Raw genomic sequence first — 17,352 nt, forward strand, 5'->3', positions numbered from 1 at the left:
CCCAGAATGCAATAGCAAAGAAATACTTGATGTGATTATCTCGGAACTGAATGGAAATTCATCCACGGGTTACCACGTGTGTTGCAATACAATAACAATAACAGATTGCATGCTGTGTAAATGACAAAATAGCAATCCTGACAATGGACATCTGGAAATTTCAAGTTGTGCCATATTAACTTAAAGGATATTTTCTTCTTTGAGCCTCTGGCTTTCTTCTTTGGGACAGTACACTCTGTTAAAGAGCCCAGGGTAGCAATCGGGCATAATTCCATGGCCTCTGGAAACGCCTCTTTCTGTTAAGACAGACCCCAGTGTAACAATCGGGCATAATTCCAATTTATTGTTATATCCTTTTATTAACAGGAGCCACTTTAAAAAAATTCTCACCTCACTAAACCCAAAGCATTATTATGGTTGCAAACACTCTGATTTGGAGTTTAAGACTGCAAAATGCTCTTTGTAATGTACTTTAGAAGATGATAACTTTTTTCGAACTCTAACAAGCATTTGCAATACAATAGGTCTTGCAATTGCGAGATTCTGAACTATTGGTAATGTAAATGACAATGCCTTTTATATATGTGTTTAAAAAACCTGCAATAATTAAAGTCGTTGTCATTTACAGTACCAATGGGTCAAAGTTTCTAAAATGCGAGATTCTATTGCATTGCAAATGCTTATTCTATATTGCAAGCAGTTTTTTTTAATGTGCAGCTAGCAATGAGCATTGACTGGAATTAGAACGTTTGTTTTTGATTACCTGTCACAAATAAAATCTTGATAAAACAATGGGCAATAGTGAGGTAAGTGGTGAATCTGTGGCTGCAGAGTTTACCACATAATTATGGATTTACTGTATTTATACATAATTTCCAAAATTTGCAGATTTTACCAAAAGTGTTGTTTATAGATTAAACAGGTAAAAATGATACCGCCAGACAATGTGCCACATTTTTTTTTTTTTGCCGCATAATTTTGATAGCCTTGATCATCCACCCTGCATAATCCTATTAGCCTAGACAATGTTAATCCTCTGCACAGTGGTTTCGGGCCATCATTATGATGATGAAATCTGTATTTCGAAGCAACCTTTAAATATTTTCCATATTTTATGGTTCCTTGTCTTGTTGTGCATGGGTTTTATATCACTGTTTTTTGTGCAATAATAGCACCAAAACATACAAAATAAGCATTTTTTTTACTCGAAGATTTAATAACTTCTCCATAATCTTCATTGAGCCCATCAGTGTGGAGCAGTGATCATGGTCGGGATGAGTATAATTTTTTACTTTGGTATTTTCTGTCATCTACTGTTGTGTTTAATGGCTGTTTAATCTATTTTCGGTTTTTCATTGCACACTATTCCCTTCAAATGGATTCCCAAAAGTCTCTGGGAGCTCACACTTTGCGGCTCCTACACAAACGTGCACGTTTTTTTTTGTTCTGTTGGTCTCTAACTCACATGGTGTCTGATCTGTAATTAATTACTCGGCTTGATCACTGGCCTCTCACAAGATCAGTGACTCCAGACCTTCTCGAACATGCTAGGTGTAGATGTCCCTAACAGGGTGGGACTTCACCAAAGTCATAAGTACAGTAGATGTGCCTGTGAGCCTACATCACATCTCTGGAAGTGGCGCTGGATTATCTTTGACCCCCACCAATAGAGACTTAACTGTCTCATTTGTATTTTTAATATTTTCTTTTTGTAACTCGAATCTGCAGCATAATAAAAGGAATTGAGAGAGAGCAGTCACAAAAAACAAGCTAACAGCATAAGCTGGAGCTATTTGCATACTTGGGCCTAAACTATGAGAAGTACCTTAATTAAGGTAACAAGGATTGCTAAAAAAAAATGCTATGGTTCTAAGCATATCCAAGGCCTAGCAGTTGGTATTCCTAAATGATATCCCTGTCACCTAAAAATTACCATTACATATATACCTCCAGTCCTCTCACACGGTGTTGGTGACGCATACCTACTCTGAAAAATTCAAGCCCTCGTATTTCCTTTATTTTTAGGTCTCGCCTACGCAACGCGCATGCGCTGTATAGGCAAAAAGACCTTTAGCCATCGCTTCGGCTTTTCAGCCAAAAACGTGCACACATTCCTTTGCCTTCAATGGCAACGCGTGCACGTGTGGCGATTCACTTGCAGGAGCGCGCGGTGCCATATGGTAGCAATTATCGCTCCTGGTGCTGCTCACTCTCACAAGTGAAACGCTTTCACTTTTGCCAACACTTTTTTTGTATCCAGCTTTTGATGCTCTCAGCCTAGCTCTCCTGCTGAAGGGCAAGGCTGCTGGATCTTGATTCTCGTTTCTTCCAAGACATTTTGTGTACACGAAGACCGATTGTGTCTGGGATGTCGTAATCGCTGTGAATTTTAATTTTAAAAGGTGCATCTGCCCTCAGATATCAGGACCGGCAACGCAGAGCTTCCTTGTGTTTAGTCAAGAGCGCCATCTAGTGGGAAGTGAATGTAGAGCTGTATTTTCTGCAATTGATAAAATACCGGAATATGTTCACTGTTTAGGCGGAGAAGCTGCTCGGCAAGCGCCTGATTCACCCTTAATGAACATAAACATTGCAGAGTGATTTAAAAACAGAGATGAACTACAGGATATCTGGGACGCCTAATTATGAAAAGTGTGTTCACAAATGCAGTCTAGAAAATAAATACGCGCCGGGATTCAGCACACGGGGAATGCCTATGATCGAAAAATAGAAGCCCAACAAAAACCAACACACAGTCCAAAGCTGCATCTACACGTTCTTGGACTCATACAAATGCTGCATACAGTTACACCTCTAATACCAAAAATAGGTAGGATTTTTCAGGTTGCAAAATTGCTCGTTAGTATAATGATGAAGCCCTCAAATATTACATGGCATGACCTTTATTTACCGTGTTACTGATATTATTGTAAATCACAAAATGAATCGGGATTTCACTGCGGTTTAAAGTCAGGTTACGATGCAGATAGAGAGCATTGGCTGCTGGGCTAGACCTGGGAACCAAACGCAGGTCTGGCAAAAATGCTCGGAGCAGCCCCGCTCCCGTTGTCTCCTTATTCGATTTCTCTCTTTCTCAGTCTCCCTTCTCTCTTGTCTTTCTTCTCCCTCGCTGATCACTTTCTCTTTACCCATCCATATGTCTCGCTCTTGAAGCCTGCCTGTGCCTTTTGCAATTAACCTCCAGGAGCTGCATAAAGTGACAGAGGCACCATTAATGGCCCAGGGCTTTCAAACCAAGCCTCCCAGGGCTTCAGCCCACCAGGAAAATGCTGGGTGAAATAAAAGGCCTGTCCGGCCCTGATTGGCTGGCATTGTGTCCTCACTGTACTCCCCAACCCTACACGTGCCCCTTCCTTTCAATTGTCTTGTGTACGTGGGCAAGCACACACCTACCTGTGTGCCACTTACCTGTGTGTCGCAGGTTTTCGGTCCTGCTTATGGGACCGCACCCAGATGTACACCCACCACATCTTGCCAGGCGTGGCCAGAGGGGTTACAATAAAAGGAGGTAGACTGCTCCTGCTCTCTCTCTCTGTCTCACAACTGCATCCCTGTGTTGTGTGCCAGTTATTGGCGGTCAGTAATTGCTACAATGTGTTCTGTCAGGTCAAACAATTGCTTAGTATCAAAGATATTAAAAAACAATCACTTAAAGCTTGTTAGTTCAATAGATAAGTCGATTAAATGTCTCATGGTATATATGACTGTTGTACAGTTGAATCGCAGGACAAACAACGTAATTCAACAAGCATTGGCATAGCCAATAGGTTCGCTTTTGAGACCTTATAAGTATTTAGTTATGCAGCACAATATCCTTGGTGCAACAACATCAACCGTTGCATGGATAAACACTTATAAGGTCCCAAAGGCGAGACCTATTGGCTATGCCAATGCTTGTTTTTTAACTTGTCTCTGCAACATACGACTCGCTGACAAGGCCTAAGTATGCGGAAACTGGTCTAGGTCTTTGTGTTCCCATCCAGAGGGGACCTGGTTTGTCCCTTCAGACTGGTCTGTTCCTGTTGGTGCAGGACCAAGGCTGATTTGCTTTCGCTTGTCCCTCTCTGCAGTGGCATACAGGGCAAACAAGCATCTGCAATGCAATAGGTCTCGCATTTAAGCGAGGTTGAGCTATTGGCATTGAAAGTGACAATGCTTTTTATTTATGTTTTGGTTTTTTAAATATAAATAAAAGGCATTGTCATTTACAATGTGTAAGTAGTTGGCCTGGTATATGCTGTCCACTAATTAAAGTGGGCACCTTGCACCAGTCCAAACAACCCTTATGGCGATTTAAGAGGTCAAAGATAACCTTAGAAAGCTATCCAAGTGGTAGCTGTGGAGAGCAGCCTTCAGGCTTAGTTTCGAAGGAATGTTAAGCAGCTTGTTTTACCAGATGTAACCTTATAGTATTGGTTAAATGAAAGGAGAACCACACAGTGGTTATAAAAATATGTATTTATTGATATAACACTATTTAGTACGACACAGTATCTCCTACACAGAGATAATCACAAAGCACACAATACTTAAGCTCAGAAATGACAGTAAATAGCACTAATACACAGTGGGCACCAGGGGGACACCAAACCATATACTAAGTAAGTGGTAGAAGAACCACAACTGGAGTCAAGACAGTGTCGAGAGGACATAGAATTGCTGAGGCCCCAAGTAACCACCCAAGGTCAGTAGATAGGGACCTCACGGAGAAAGGGTGCAGTGTGGGAACATGATCATGTGCTCCGTATAATTCTATGGGAAAGTCGCAGTTTAAGTTTTACAGTTTAAGGACCCTTCCCAGTGGACTTCGAAGAAAACCCGGGAAGATAGGAGGTTGGAGAGCCACCCCACCTGGGGATTCCGAGGTACCCAAGTTACCTATCCCAGGAAGCCGGGTGCATAGGTCTGAAGTGGCAACGGAAACCGCCGTCGAACCCAGTGGAGGACTTTGAAGAAGAGCTGCTGCTGGAAGGAAAAAAAGTGTCAGTTGGAATCCAAAGGTGAATTCTTGTCGAGGTACCTGAAAGCAGAGGAGACAGATTCTGTGTCACTTGGGACTAGGGGCTCGGTAGACGAATGCCCACCGATGTCGGGTGCTTCAGGTTGGTTGATGGAGTCCTTGACTCTGCATCTACTGCGACCAGGAGACGTCGAGGGTGAACATGAGCCGGATACGAGCTGTCGCATGAAGGATGTTGAGTGCTGAGGGGTCGGTGTCTGGCGGGAGCACCAACAAGTCCTGGCAACGGCAACCCACGCAGAAGGTCAATAATGTGTACGTTCGGACCAGCAAGGTCCAGGGGACTCTCCAAACACAGGGGAGTCAGGGCGAGCCTGGAGCAACCAGGATAGCCCAAGAAAAGCAAAGTTGACCCTCCAGTAGACCCACAGGCCGTAGGCAGAGGAGTCGCGAGAGGACCTCGGGTAATTTCACCAAACAATAGCCCACGGAGCACTCAGTGCGAGGAGGTCGAAGTTCTTGGTAAGAAATGGTGCCAGAGGTTGGGGATAATCGGAGCCCAATGCACTTGTTCGGGAAAAGCCAACAACCATATGCACTTGCAAATGTACACGGTGCACAGGGGTTCGTGTATTGCAGTCCCCACGAGGAATTCTGACCTCAAACTTGGTGAGAGGGCAGCTTGGGCCTTGAGGGACGTAGAAACCCACCTCCTGTGTTGCTGAATCCTTCGGAGTCCATAGGAGCTCAGGATCAGCAGACCGGTCATCATTGTTGCGGTGCCTGCGGATGCAGGGTAGTGACTCCTTCACTCCAAGGGAGATATCTTCGGTTGTCCTTAATGCTCCACAGGTCCTGCACGGATCCTGTATGGTGCACAGGCACAGACGATACAGCAGACTGGGTTGGAGACGAAGGGTGGCCCACACGAAGTCCAGAGTGTCCAGACGGTCGAAGTTCAGTGGTTTCTTGTTCAGAATCTTGTCCACCTAGAATTTAAGGTCCTACAGCCAGGTAAGCCCTTAAATACTCAAGGAAGAGGGATGGCAAGATTCAGGGGACCCTCCCAGGGTAGGGTTTCGTCAGTGGGGAGGTTATTCCCATGCCCTTTGTCCAGTTTCGCGCCATAGCGGGAGCCAACTGCTCCCAGGACTGGTTTGAACTGGACTATGGACAGGGACACCAAATGTTCCCCTCTTGCAGACTTTAAGTCACTGGCAAGCGCACCCACCCAGCCTTAATACACTAAATCCTGTCTGGGAGGTGGTCACACCTCCCTGTGACAGGATGCCTATTGTTCTGCCTTCCCCTGCTCAAGCTTGGCTCAGCAGCAGGAGGGCAGAAAGGTGTCTCTGGTCGGCAGCAACAATCTTGTGCTGCCCAGGACTAAAAGGCTGGTACCAGGAACACCAGGGACCTCACAAAGCTCGCTTGTGAGGGGTGGAATCATTACCGGTATGGGGGTAGGATTCCAACATGTTTGACACCAAACACAATAGGGTTTGTTTCAGCCATTTTAGAGTTGGTAATCACGCGGTCGCATAATGTCACTTTATATGTCTTAAATGGCTGCTTCACTGGCAACCCGGGAGAATGGACTCCGCAGGCTGCAGGGGTGTCCTGCTCATGCAGTGACACCCTCTCACTTAGAACCAATCACCCTGCCTTCAGGATTGTTAAGGTCTGTTGTATGGGTGACTTATAGGTTTTAAGTGCAGTGACCCTTATATATAGTAAACCTATATCTTAAGTAAGTGGTGCATGCACCAACTTACACAGGCTTGTAGTTCCATTTTGCATGGCCTCTCATGGGTGGCATAATACATGTTTCAGCCCATGGGAGGCCTCTTGGGTACCTATGCCCTGGGTACATGTGTACCATATAATGGGCACTGACAAGGGTGCCCCGGTATCCAATCTGGAGTGTACCTAAGTACATAACATAACAGTTTAGGGAGAAGCAGATTGACTGGGGTCCTGATTAGCAGGATCCAAGTCAGACTAGTCAAAAACAGTATTACATTCAGTAAAAAGTGGGGGTAACCATTAGAAGCAGATCCTACTTTCCTAAACAATGCCAAAAGCTTAAACTCTCGCAAATGCGAGACCTATTGCATTCCAAATGCTTGTAGGCGTCTCTGAGTTGCCCCTTTATATCTATCACGTCTTTTGAAGAGCCCCCGGTTTGCTAGAAGTTAAATATACAAGCCGATGGTCACAACTGCGCAGGAGAGACCCTCCTGCAGTAAGAGTAACTCATTAAATAAAATAGTGCGTACTGAGTAAAAAAGACGTACCGAAGTAAAAGGGCCAGTCCTCATGGGAAGTTACAAATGAAGACAAGGGGATACTAAGGAGGGACAAACAAGCCCTAATAACGAATGTATGTCGTCGTCCCGCTGTCTTTTTCCCCGTCGGGAATCCCAACGCGGTCGTTAGAACGACCGCGTTGTGATTACGCATACCATTACTCCACAAGTCGGAACTCGGAACAACGACTTGCAGAGGGGGGGACGCTGGATGTTGGATTAGTATAATTTACTATTCCAACTCCAGTCTGTGCGGACACTAGGGAAGGTGTTGGATTTTAAATCCAACACCTTCCCCCCCCCCTCCGCAAGTCGTTGTTCCGACTTGCGGAGTAATGGTTTTCGGAATCACAACGCGGTCGTTGTAACGACCGCGTTGTGATTTCCCTAAGGGGGAAAAATTTTGTGGTAAACGTTGTTTACCCTAATAACAAATCAGAAGCCAGTATTTACAAAGGACAATGACACAAGCAAGGGACAAATATGGGGGGAGAGTAGGCGGAGTTTCAAGTACACACTCCAATACAGCATGGCTCGCAGAGCAGCGCATGCGCTGCACATGCCTGACCTAAAAACGGTGGACTGGAGTATTACCCTGAGCGATTGCCAGTGGCTGAAACTGTTTGCAAGCATTCCACCCATCACCTTTGTGTTTTCCCTAACAGTTTGCTTCCCAGCAAATGGGAAGAGATAGTGGCTGAACCCTTTATTACACCAGAGTGAGGCAAACCAACATTCTAGCAGAGAGCCAAGCCAAAGGTCTGGGGGTGGCTATTGGAGTCCATGCATGAGCCGAGCCCTGAAAATGTTTGCTATGTAAATCGTACAACAAATATCGCGTAAAATATGATTAAGTCTCTTCACATTTTCAAAAGGCGTATTTCTTTAACTAGTTGAAGCTTTGCAATTAATATGTCACATTAGAGTACCACACTGTGAAGCGTTTATTAAAAGCGATTTTAAACATGAAAGTGACAGTGCCATTAGTGAAGAGGCAAGACTGTTGTGTAAACCCTCTATGTGGCCCAGGTCATTATCGAGCAACATTGTCTATTGAATCAAACACAATAGGCTTTTAGCTGCTATTCTGAAATCACATGCTTTCAAATGAAAGTGCTTTTATACGTGGTTATGAAGAAAAAGGAGTTTTGGTGAAATAAAATATGTGCCTAAGATTACACAATATAAGCGGAAAACCTGCGATTTATCCAAGTTTTCTGATTTCACTATCTGAGAATCAGCCACCAAATGAGTATCTGTTTGCCTCTCCTTTTTATATTAATGCTTTCTATTTACCTGTTTGTGCAATTTTCTGCACTTATTATATAGCGCGAACTGGACCCTAAGGTATTGAAGCGCTTTACATGGCATCAGTTACCTTACACGAGGTCACATTATTTTTTTAGACACTGGAAGGTTAAGTGTTTGCCCAGAATCACAGGATGTTGAGCCCCGCCGAGACTCAACAAGCATTGGCATAGGCAATAGGTCTCGCCTTTGGGACCTTATAAGTGTTTAGCCATGCAACAGTTGCATAACTAAATACTTATAAGGTCCCAAAAGCGAGACCTATTGGCTATGCCGTGCGGCCGCGAAAGTGATAGTGATCGTGATCAAACATCAAAGCGGCCGTGAAAGTAACCGCAATCAAGCGCGGCGCGCGCGCCCGCGCACATGCACTGTAGCTCTAGTCTGGCCTGGTAGCACTTTTTGGAGCCCTCTCAATAAGTCTCGCCAGACCAGTGCATGCGCTGGGTCAGGCGAGACCTAAAAATGGTTCCCAAGTTCCAAAGTCAGCAGCTTTGGTCGTAACACATATCCTGAGTAGAGCAGAGGGTGGCAGGCAGAAGCCACATGAAAGCTCGGCTCACTATGGGCTCGAGGTTCCAACAGGCAGGGGCGGATTGGCACTGCGGGCACTCAGGCATTGGCCGATGGGCCGGTGTCTCAGTGCCCTCTGTGGGCCGCTTTTTTCCCTCCCCTTTCCCAGTCCACAGAGTGCTCTCTGTGGACTGGGAAAGGGGAGAAAAGAAAACGGCCCACAGAGGGCACTGGACAGAGAAAGGAAAGCAGCTTCGCTGGGCGGCCGCTCAGCGATTATCAGCTGTGGCCTCTCCTTCACCCCCTGCCCTACAAAGCAATCACGCTGAGGGTGGGCTGGGGAGGGGTGCTTGTGTGCAAGAATTGGCCTCCCTAGTGGCCAGGTGTTGCTTAGGCCTTTGAGCCATTTTCACCTCGGCCCCCCTGGGGCCCACGCAGCCTAGAAACAGTATTTGCATTAACACCTCGGCCACAGCCCTTCTTATTCAGGTCATAGTGGGCGAGGAAGAATGGGACTTGCTGTGGGGGGCCGGGTGATGTTGGCAACTGGCACCATCTTCAACTCAGCCTCCCCCTGGCTACCATGGATGACCCAGCAGATGTGTATTGTGCTCCCCTGCCAGGCCATTGCCCTAAGGCCGTGGAGGACTGATTAATTTACTAATAGCTGGGGCCTCGCTGCTTTTCAGGTGCTCCTGGGCTGGAGGGCTCGAATAATTTTGTAAAAGGGGCCTTGCTGTTTTTAGTTGCTCACCTTGTAGGCCATTGTCACCTTGGCCCTGTGTCCTTCGTAAGAACAGTATCCTCCCACTTTTGTTCCTTGTGTGTGCATAGGCATATGTGGCCTGACGCCAGAGTTGCAGAGATGGGGAATCCGGTTTGAGTCCCAGCGTCTGCTCAACACCCTGTGATTCTGGGCAGATCACTTCATCGCCCAGGCCCATAGATAAAAAAAATCGGATCTTGTGTACTGTAATTGGTGCTCATGAATAGAACTCAAATAGCCTTTGTCTTGGGCTGAATTCACACTATATAAAACTGTCAAATGGAAAAACAACTATAAAAAATAACCATTTGTTCATGCTTTATGATTCTGCAAAGGGAACATGATAATTAGAGAGGACACTTTATAAAAACATGTCCGTATTTTTTAACACCGCTTTTCTGATGCAAATTTTTAATTTTAATTTAATTCCCCTTAGTGCTTCCCTGTCTGGTTTTCTTATGTTGTGGAGGCTGCGCTCTGACACTTAGTCATTCTGTACCTCTGCTCCTTGAATGTGGGCCACGCCCCTTGAATGTGGGCCACTTTTTAGGTCTCGGCTAGTGAAGGCTGTGCTTGCGCAGTCTCGCTCGCGAGATTTAATGACTTGGAGAAGAGGGGCTTGAACCCGCCCCTCTTCTCTCCTCTTCTCCATTGGCTGGCCTCTTAAATGCTGGCCAGCCATTGGAGAAGAGGCTTGTCTCGCAAAACAAGCCCCGTCCTTTTCGGATTTGGGGGCGTGTTTTTTTGTTACTTTTCGCTGGGCGTGTTTTTCTCTCCTCCAGCCAATGGCAAGAGGAGAGAAAAAGAAAAACACGCCCCGAACCCACCGCTGCCTTTCTCCGAGGCATTTCTTCTTCACCTCGGAGAAAGGCGGCGGTGTCTCCGTATATTCTTGTTTAGAATTCTTCATGTGTACCTTGTTCGAATCGTGTTGAAGTTTCCCATTACAGTTCCCTGGAGCTGCGCTGTAATCCTTTTTAGCGGCTCCTCCGGTTACCGCCTGTTAGATTCATTCTTGTGTCAGTGCTCGATGAATGTCTGTGCTGTACCCCCCACCCTCTGTGTTGTCAGCCCCCACCACCTCCCGCCCCTCGCTCCTTGTTTGTTCTTTCCTCGTCTAAGTCTGCTCCCTGGGGTCCATGCTTAATTTAGCAGCACAAGCCCGCTTTCACTTTTAAAACGCGGGTGCACATATATAACAATGGCGCCCGTGGCTCGCATTAATTAATGTGGCAAGTAAAGGCAAATAATGCTGCAGTCCCTCCGATTATCCCCCCCCCCCCTCCACCGCCACCCACCCTTGGTGTTTACACCACCCACCCCTCGTTTGGCAATAGTGGCCGTCGCCACCACAACACTCGCGGGACGCTGCCATTGAGCAATGGCGGTCGCTTTTTGTTTCGATTTTCAGCGCGCCGCGCATGCTTTGAGTTTCGTATTTGTTTAATAATGGTGGCCAACACCACACCACTCGCGGGTTGTTGCCCTTGAGCAATGGCGGATGCACAGAGCCTCAGGACGCGTGCACTCACTGGACCCGGACGCAGCAGCACTTCACATGCGCGTAGGCTGGTAAGCTCTCTTTATTTCACAGGACACTCGTGGCATCGTGGCTGCACTCTCTGCTTGCCCCAGGCTCTCTAAACATGCAGTAGGGTCGGAGGAGGCTGAAGGAATCGCAGGGTGAGTTCAATCCAGCTTTTCACGATGTGTGACTAGTGTGCCGGAAAGTCTGTTATGTTAATGCGCACACAACGTAATTCAAATGCTTCTAGGCGCTTTTCGGAACAGCAACGGTATTAAGTGTGAGGGAAGTTTGCATAGAGGCCACTTGTAGGATTTTATGTAGGCATGCATTGCTGGCCTGCTTAGGTGAACTGTGGCTTTTCACAGTGAGTGACTAAGGGGTACTTGTCGCTGTAACGGAACCCCATCCCTTCAGAGCTTTTGTAAGACACCAGTTTAATGGTCCATATGCATAACATTGCCAAAGGGAAGGTCACAATAGGCGAGTGAGACAAGGTCACCATAGGCGAGCGAGACAAGGTCGCGATAGGAGAGCAGTCAATTCGACCCTTGGCTCACAGTCTTGGCGCCAATGTATATGTTCAGAGGAACGTCACTGACAAAGTGCACACATCAAAGCTCACCTTTGGCATTGGTTTTTATAGGGCGTTGGCTTGGTCTAATGCGAATGTGCAGGTGATTGGTGGTATTTAACTCTTTTTAGCAAGTTTATGGGGCTGTAACCTCCAACTATTTTTGTTTAATCTTCAATATAGATGAGCATATTGGTAAACTGCACCTGCATAGCTTACAGGGAAGCTATGTTAAAGGCGAGCATTCAGAACTCTGCGCCTATATTTTTTCATTTTATAGGTTGAAACATGAATTGTAAGAGGGACATCACCCACACGGTCTTATAAGGGATTGCAGAAACTCACTTTGACACTTGTGTGTCACAAAATCTCACTGTAGACAAGGTGGATGATCATAGCGCTGTAGTGGGCATGCTCCCAGGAGGTTGGTCATGCATGTTTGAAGGTCTGAGAGGTAGGCTGTGTGTGTGTAGGTTATCTGCCCCACAATCAGAGATGTGCTGCATTCATGCCACAGCAAGCAAAAAACACATATTCAAAGGCGAGGGATCGCATCATGCACCCTTATGTCTTGTGCGCTTTCACGAGTTCCGTGTGCTCCTTGGTGATATTTTGTGAAGATGCAGGGAACCACATCTGGACTTAAATGGTAGACGTAGTCTCCTGATCAGTGTTTACAGTTTTTGTTAACTCCACCACAGATGGTTTTCCACACACTCTTTACCAGTACCCATAGTACGCACTACTTAGCTTTAGCCTAAATATCCACAGATCACCACTTCCACAGCGACAAGGAATTCCAATTCTTCAGTGACCCTCAGGGTCTGTGTGGGTGGCTCTGTGTGTGTGGGTGGCTCTGTGTGTGTGGGTGGCTCTGTGTGTGTGGGTGGCTCTGTGTGTGTGGGTGGCTCTGTGTGTGTGGGTGGCTCTGTGTGGGTGGGTGGCTCTGTGTGGGTGGCTCTGTGTGTGTGGGTGGCTCTGTGTGTGTGGGTGGCTCTGTGTGTGTGTGGGTGGGTGGCTCTGTGTGGGTGGGTGGCTCTATGTGTGTGTGTGTGGCTCTATTTGTGTGTGTGGCTCTGTGTGTGGGTACAAATGCAATAGGTCTCGCATTGGAGAGTGATTAAGCGATTGACATTGTAAATAACAATGCCATTTCTTTAAATGTTTTAAAAACAAAAATAATGTCATGAGCAATGCCAATAGCTCTAACTTTAACAATGCCGAGACCTTTGCATTGTAAATGCTTGTTTCGTCAGTGCCCGGACCAAATTGTCATCCCAATTCGACCATGCCAACAGGACCTCGCGCTGAGGCAGAGTCGGGCTCGAGCTTACTGTGGTTCGCCCAGATGTACATTAAACTAGTATATAGATCAGAGAGTACATCCTACAGCCTGGTGCCATGACTTAGACCCCAGTAGCACTGAGGAATGATTATCGCCCAATCACGCTTGAGGGGTGATATCCCATGTTCTCAGTCACCAATGGGCCATAGTTGCAGCTTTTCTTTCTGTCTTCCGGTTCTGATGCACACTGTATGGGGTGCCAATGGCTGTCCTTTAAAGCGCTCCCCTGTAGGTAGTTCTGTTCCAGTCCTCGCTCTCTGCTTCGGCCTACAGTCCTTGCAATTGTATGTGGTTCACCATCCACTCTGTGTACTAGGCCTCATTTACAACCGCACTGCGACTTTTCTGATTCATTCCATTCAAACCAGACCCACCTTCAATTTCTCATCCATGTCACTGTTTTTCAATACGAACATAGAATTGTGTAACATCGGATCGTCCTACAATTATTAAGTATTCCTGAATGTCTCTACAGCATTTCAGTGGGTAAAGACGTCATGCGAAATTGGTGCAACTGACACCCTTGTTCGTTTCACTCTTCTCGATAATAAACATTAGTTGATAAAACAAAATATAGAAGACAAACCCTTCGAGGAGTTGGAAGTCCCTTCTGCTTATACAAAAAACCGAAAGATTGAAAAAAGGAACACATATATGCAAATGTGTGCTATTGAAGTGGTTGTCCTTTTTAGGATTGCCTTGTCCAAAAAGTAGCGTGAATCTGAAATCTTTTACATTTGCTGTTGGTTTTCTTGTGCTTACATTTTACTTTTCTCTGTGCTAACTTGAATGTGGCCTGCTCAGCCTAGCTTAAAGATCTGACTTTTTAATCTGCAGGACTCTACCATGCTTGTGCCAATATTTACCCTGAAGCTGAACCACAAAATCAACCCCCGAATGGTTACTGTTGGCAAATATGACGGCCTGCATCCATGCCTTACAGCTGCCACTCAGGCCGGCAAGGTACGTGTCTCTTGATTTTTCTTTTTCACCCTGGGGGTGTCTTTATCTGCGGGTTAAATTGTTAGAATAGAAGGTTGAGCTAAAAGAAGGGTTTCCCTCAAGACTTTACTCATCAGAGTGACTGTGGTTTGCACAACTGACACAAACCCTAAAATGAAAATATTCTATTGTTGTAATTCAAAGTTGCAGTTACTTCTTAGAACCACGAGCTTCATTCGAGGTGGGATGTGGGTGACGGGTAGATAACATAATAGAACGAGGTAACGACCATGAGGTCCAACTGAGCGTGCAGTGGATACTGGAGTCCACGGGGCCACCAGACTAGGCTATGGAAGGAGCAGTCCAATAGCCATCAGAATCGATATGTATGGGAATGCTATAGGGGTGGGGCGGGCTTGGCAGAGCCTCCTCCATCCGACACCAGCCTATGGTGTGCAGCTTTCAAAGTCTTGGACCTTCATAAGCCCTTAAGAAATGCATCAAATCTGCACCTTCAGGGCCTCAGTCCTTGTAGCATTCAAAGTGTGCACCCACACCACAAAGATGGCATACTGAATGCACAGCCTTGAGTTTAATTCCGCTGGTCACTGATCACACTTTCAGTCTAAGATGGAACTGATGCGAGCTCCACTAGGGTCCACTCTACTGATGCACCGTGAACTGGGACCTGCATTTAGCCCTGTGCCAGTAGAAGATGGGAGCATGGAAAGAGCCAGAAGGAACATGGTGAGAAAGAGGAGCAAGGGATGGAGAAAGGTGGGAGCATGGGGAGGGGCAGAAAGAACATGGTGAGAAAGAGGAGCAAGGGATGGAGAAAGGTGGGAGCATGGGGAGAGGCAGAAGGAACATGGTGGGGAAGAGGAGCAAGGGATGGAGAAAGGTGGGAGCATGGAAAGGGCCAGAAGGAACATGGTGGGAAAGAGGAGCAAGGGATGGAGAAAGGTGGGAGCATGGGGAGAGGCAGAAGGAACATGGTGGGAAAGAGGAGCAAGGGATGGAGAAAGGTGGGAGCATGGGGAGGGGCTGAAGGAACATGGTGGGGAAGAGGAGCAAGGGATGGAGAAAGGTGGGAGCATGGAAAGGGCCAGAAGGAACATGGTGGGAAAGAGGAGCAAGGGATGGAGAAAGGTGGGAGCACGGGAGGGGCTGAAGGAACATGGTGGGAAAGAGGAGCAAGGGATGGAGAAAGGTGGGAGCATGGGGAGGGGCAGAAGGAACATGGTGGGGAAGAGGAGCAAGGGATGGAGAAAGGTGGGAGCATGGGGAGGGGCAGAAGGAACATGGTGGGAAAGAGGAGCAAGGGATGGAGAAAGGTGGGAGCACTGGAGGGGCTCAAGGAACATGGTGGGAAAGAGGAGCAAGGGATGGAGAAAGGTGGGAGCATGGGGAGGGGCAGAAGGAACATGGTGGGAAAGAGAGGAGCAAGGGATGGAGAAAGGTGGGAGCATGGGGAGGGGCTGAAGGAACATGGTGGGAAAGAGGAGCAAGGGATGGAGAAAGGTGGGAGCATGGGGAGGGGCAGAAGGAACATGGTGGGGAAGAGGAGCAAGGGATGGAGAAAGGTGGGAGCATGGGGAGGGGCAGAAGGAACATGGTGGGAAAGAGGAGCAAGGGATGGAGAAAGGTGGGAGCACGGGAGGGGCTGAAGGAACATGGTGGGAAAGAGGAGCAAGGGATGGAGAAAGGTGGGAGCATGGGGAGGGGCAGAAGGAACATTGTGGGAAAGAGGAGCAAGGGATGGAGAAAGGTGGGAGCATGGAAAAGGCCAGAAGGAACATGGTGGGAAAGAGGAGCAAGGGATGGAGAAAGGTGGGAGCACGGGAGGGGCTGAAGGAACATGGTGGGAAAGAGGAGCAAGGGATGGAGAAAGGTGGGAGCATGGGGAGGGGCAGAAGGAACATGGTGGGGAAGAGGAGCAAGGGATGGAGAAAGGTGGGAGCATGGGGAGGGGCAGAAGGAACATGGTGGGAAAGAGGAGCAAGGGATGGAGAAAGGTGGGAGCACGGGAGGGGCTGAAGGAACATGGTGGGAAAGAGGAGCAAGGGATGGAGAAAGGTGGGAGCATGGGGAGGGGCAGAAGGAACATGGTGGGAAAGAGGAGCAAGGGATGGAGAAAGGTGGGAGCATGGGGAGGGGCTGAAGGAACATGGTGAGAAAGAGGAGCAAGGGATGGAGAAAGGTGGGAGCATGGGGAGAGGCAGAAGGAACATGGTGGGGAAGAGGAGCAAGGGATGGAGAAAGGTGGGAGCATGGAAAGGGCCAGAAGGAACATGGTGGGAAAGAGGAGCAAGGGATGGAGAAAGGTGGGAGCATGGGGAGAGGCAGAAGGAACATGGTGGGAAAGAGGAGCAAGGGATGGAGAAAGGTGGGAGCATGGGGAGGGGCTGAAGGAACATGGTGGGGAAGAGGAGCAAGGGATGGAGAAAGGTGGGAGCATGGAAAGGGCCAGAAGGAACATGGTGGGAAAGAGGAGCAAGGGATGGAGAAAGGTGGGAGCACGGGAGGGGCTGAAGGAACATGGTGGGAAAGAGGAGCAAGGGATGGAGAAAGGTGGGAGCATGGGGAGGGGCAGAAGGAACATGGTGGGGAAGAGGAGCAAGGGATGGAGAAAGGTGGGAGCATGGGGAGGGGCAGAAGGAACATGGTGGGAAAGAGGAGCAAGGGATGGAGAAAGGTGGGAGCACGGGAGGGGCTGAAGGAACATGGTGGGAAAGAGGAGCAAGGGATGGAGAAAGGTGGGAGCATGGGGAGGGGCAGAAGGAACATGGTGGGAAAGAGAGGAGCAAGGGATGGAGAAAGGTGGGAGCATGGGGAGGGGCTGAAGGAACATGGTGGGAAAGAGGAGCAAGGGATGGAGAAAGGTGGGAGCATGGGGAGGGGCAGAAGGAACATGGTGGGGAAGAGGAGCAAGGGATGGAGAAAGGTGGGAGCATGGGGAGGGGCAGAAGGAACATGGTGGGAAAGAGGAGCAAGGGATGGAGAAAGGTGGGAGCACGGGAGGGGCTGAAGGAACATGGTGGGAAAGAGGAGCAAGGGATGGAGAAAGGTGGGAGCATGGGGAGGGGCAG

At 47.8% G+C, this 17,352-nt stretch overlaps 1 protein-coding gene across 1 annotated transcript in view; it reads left to right on the forward strand.

Annotated features, from left to right (window-relative positions):
* Window positions 1–17,352, forward strand: part of BBS2 (Bardet-Biedl syndrome 2) — a 263,238-nt gene that overhangs the window by 74,429 nt on the left and 171,457 nt on the right. The window contains exon 4 of the mRNA XM_085638719.1: window positions 14,159–14,284. Coding sequence (XP_085494845.1) covers window positions 14,168–14,284 — 117 coding nt within the window. The 5' untranslated portion in view covers window positions 14,159–14,167. The remainder of the gene's footprint in view (window positions 1–14,158; window positions 14,285–17,352) is intronic.

The sequence above is a fragment of the Triturus cristatus genome, chromosome 12, assembly GCF_964204655.1.
Source record: "Triturus cristatus chromosome 12, aTriCri1.1, whole genome shotgun sequence".
In the NCBI taxonomy this organism is placed as follows: domain Eukaryota; kingdom Metazoa; phylum Chordata; class Amphibia; order Caudata; family Salamandridae; genus Triturus; species Triturus cristatus.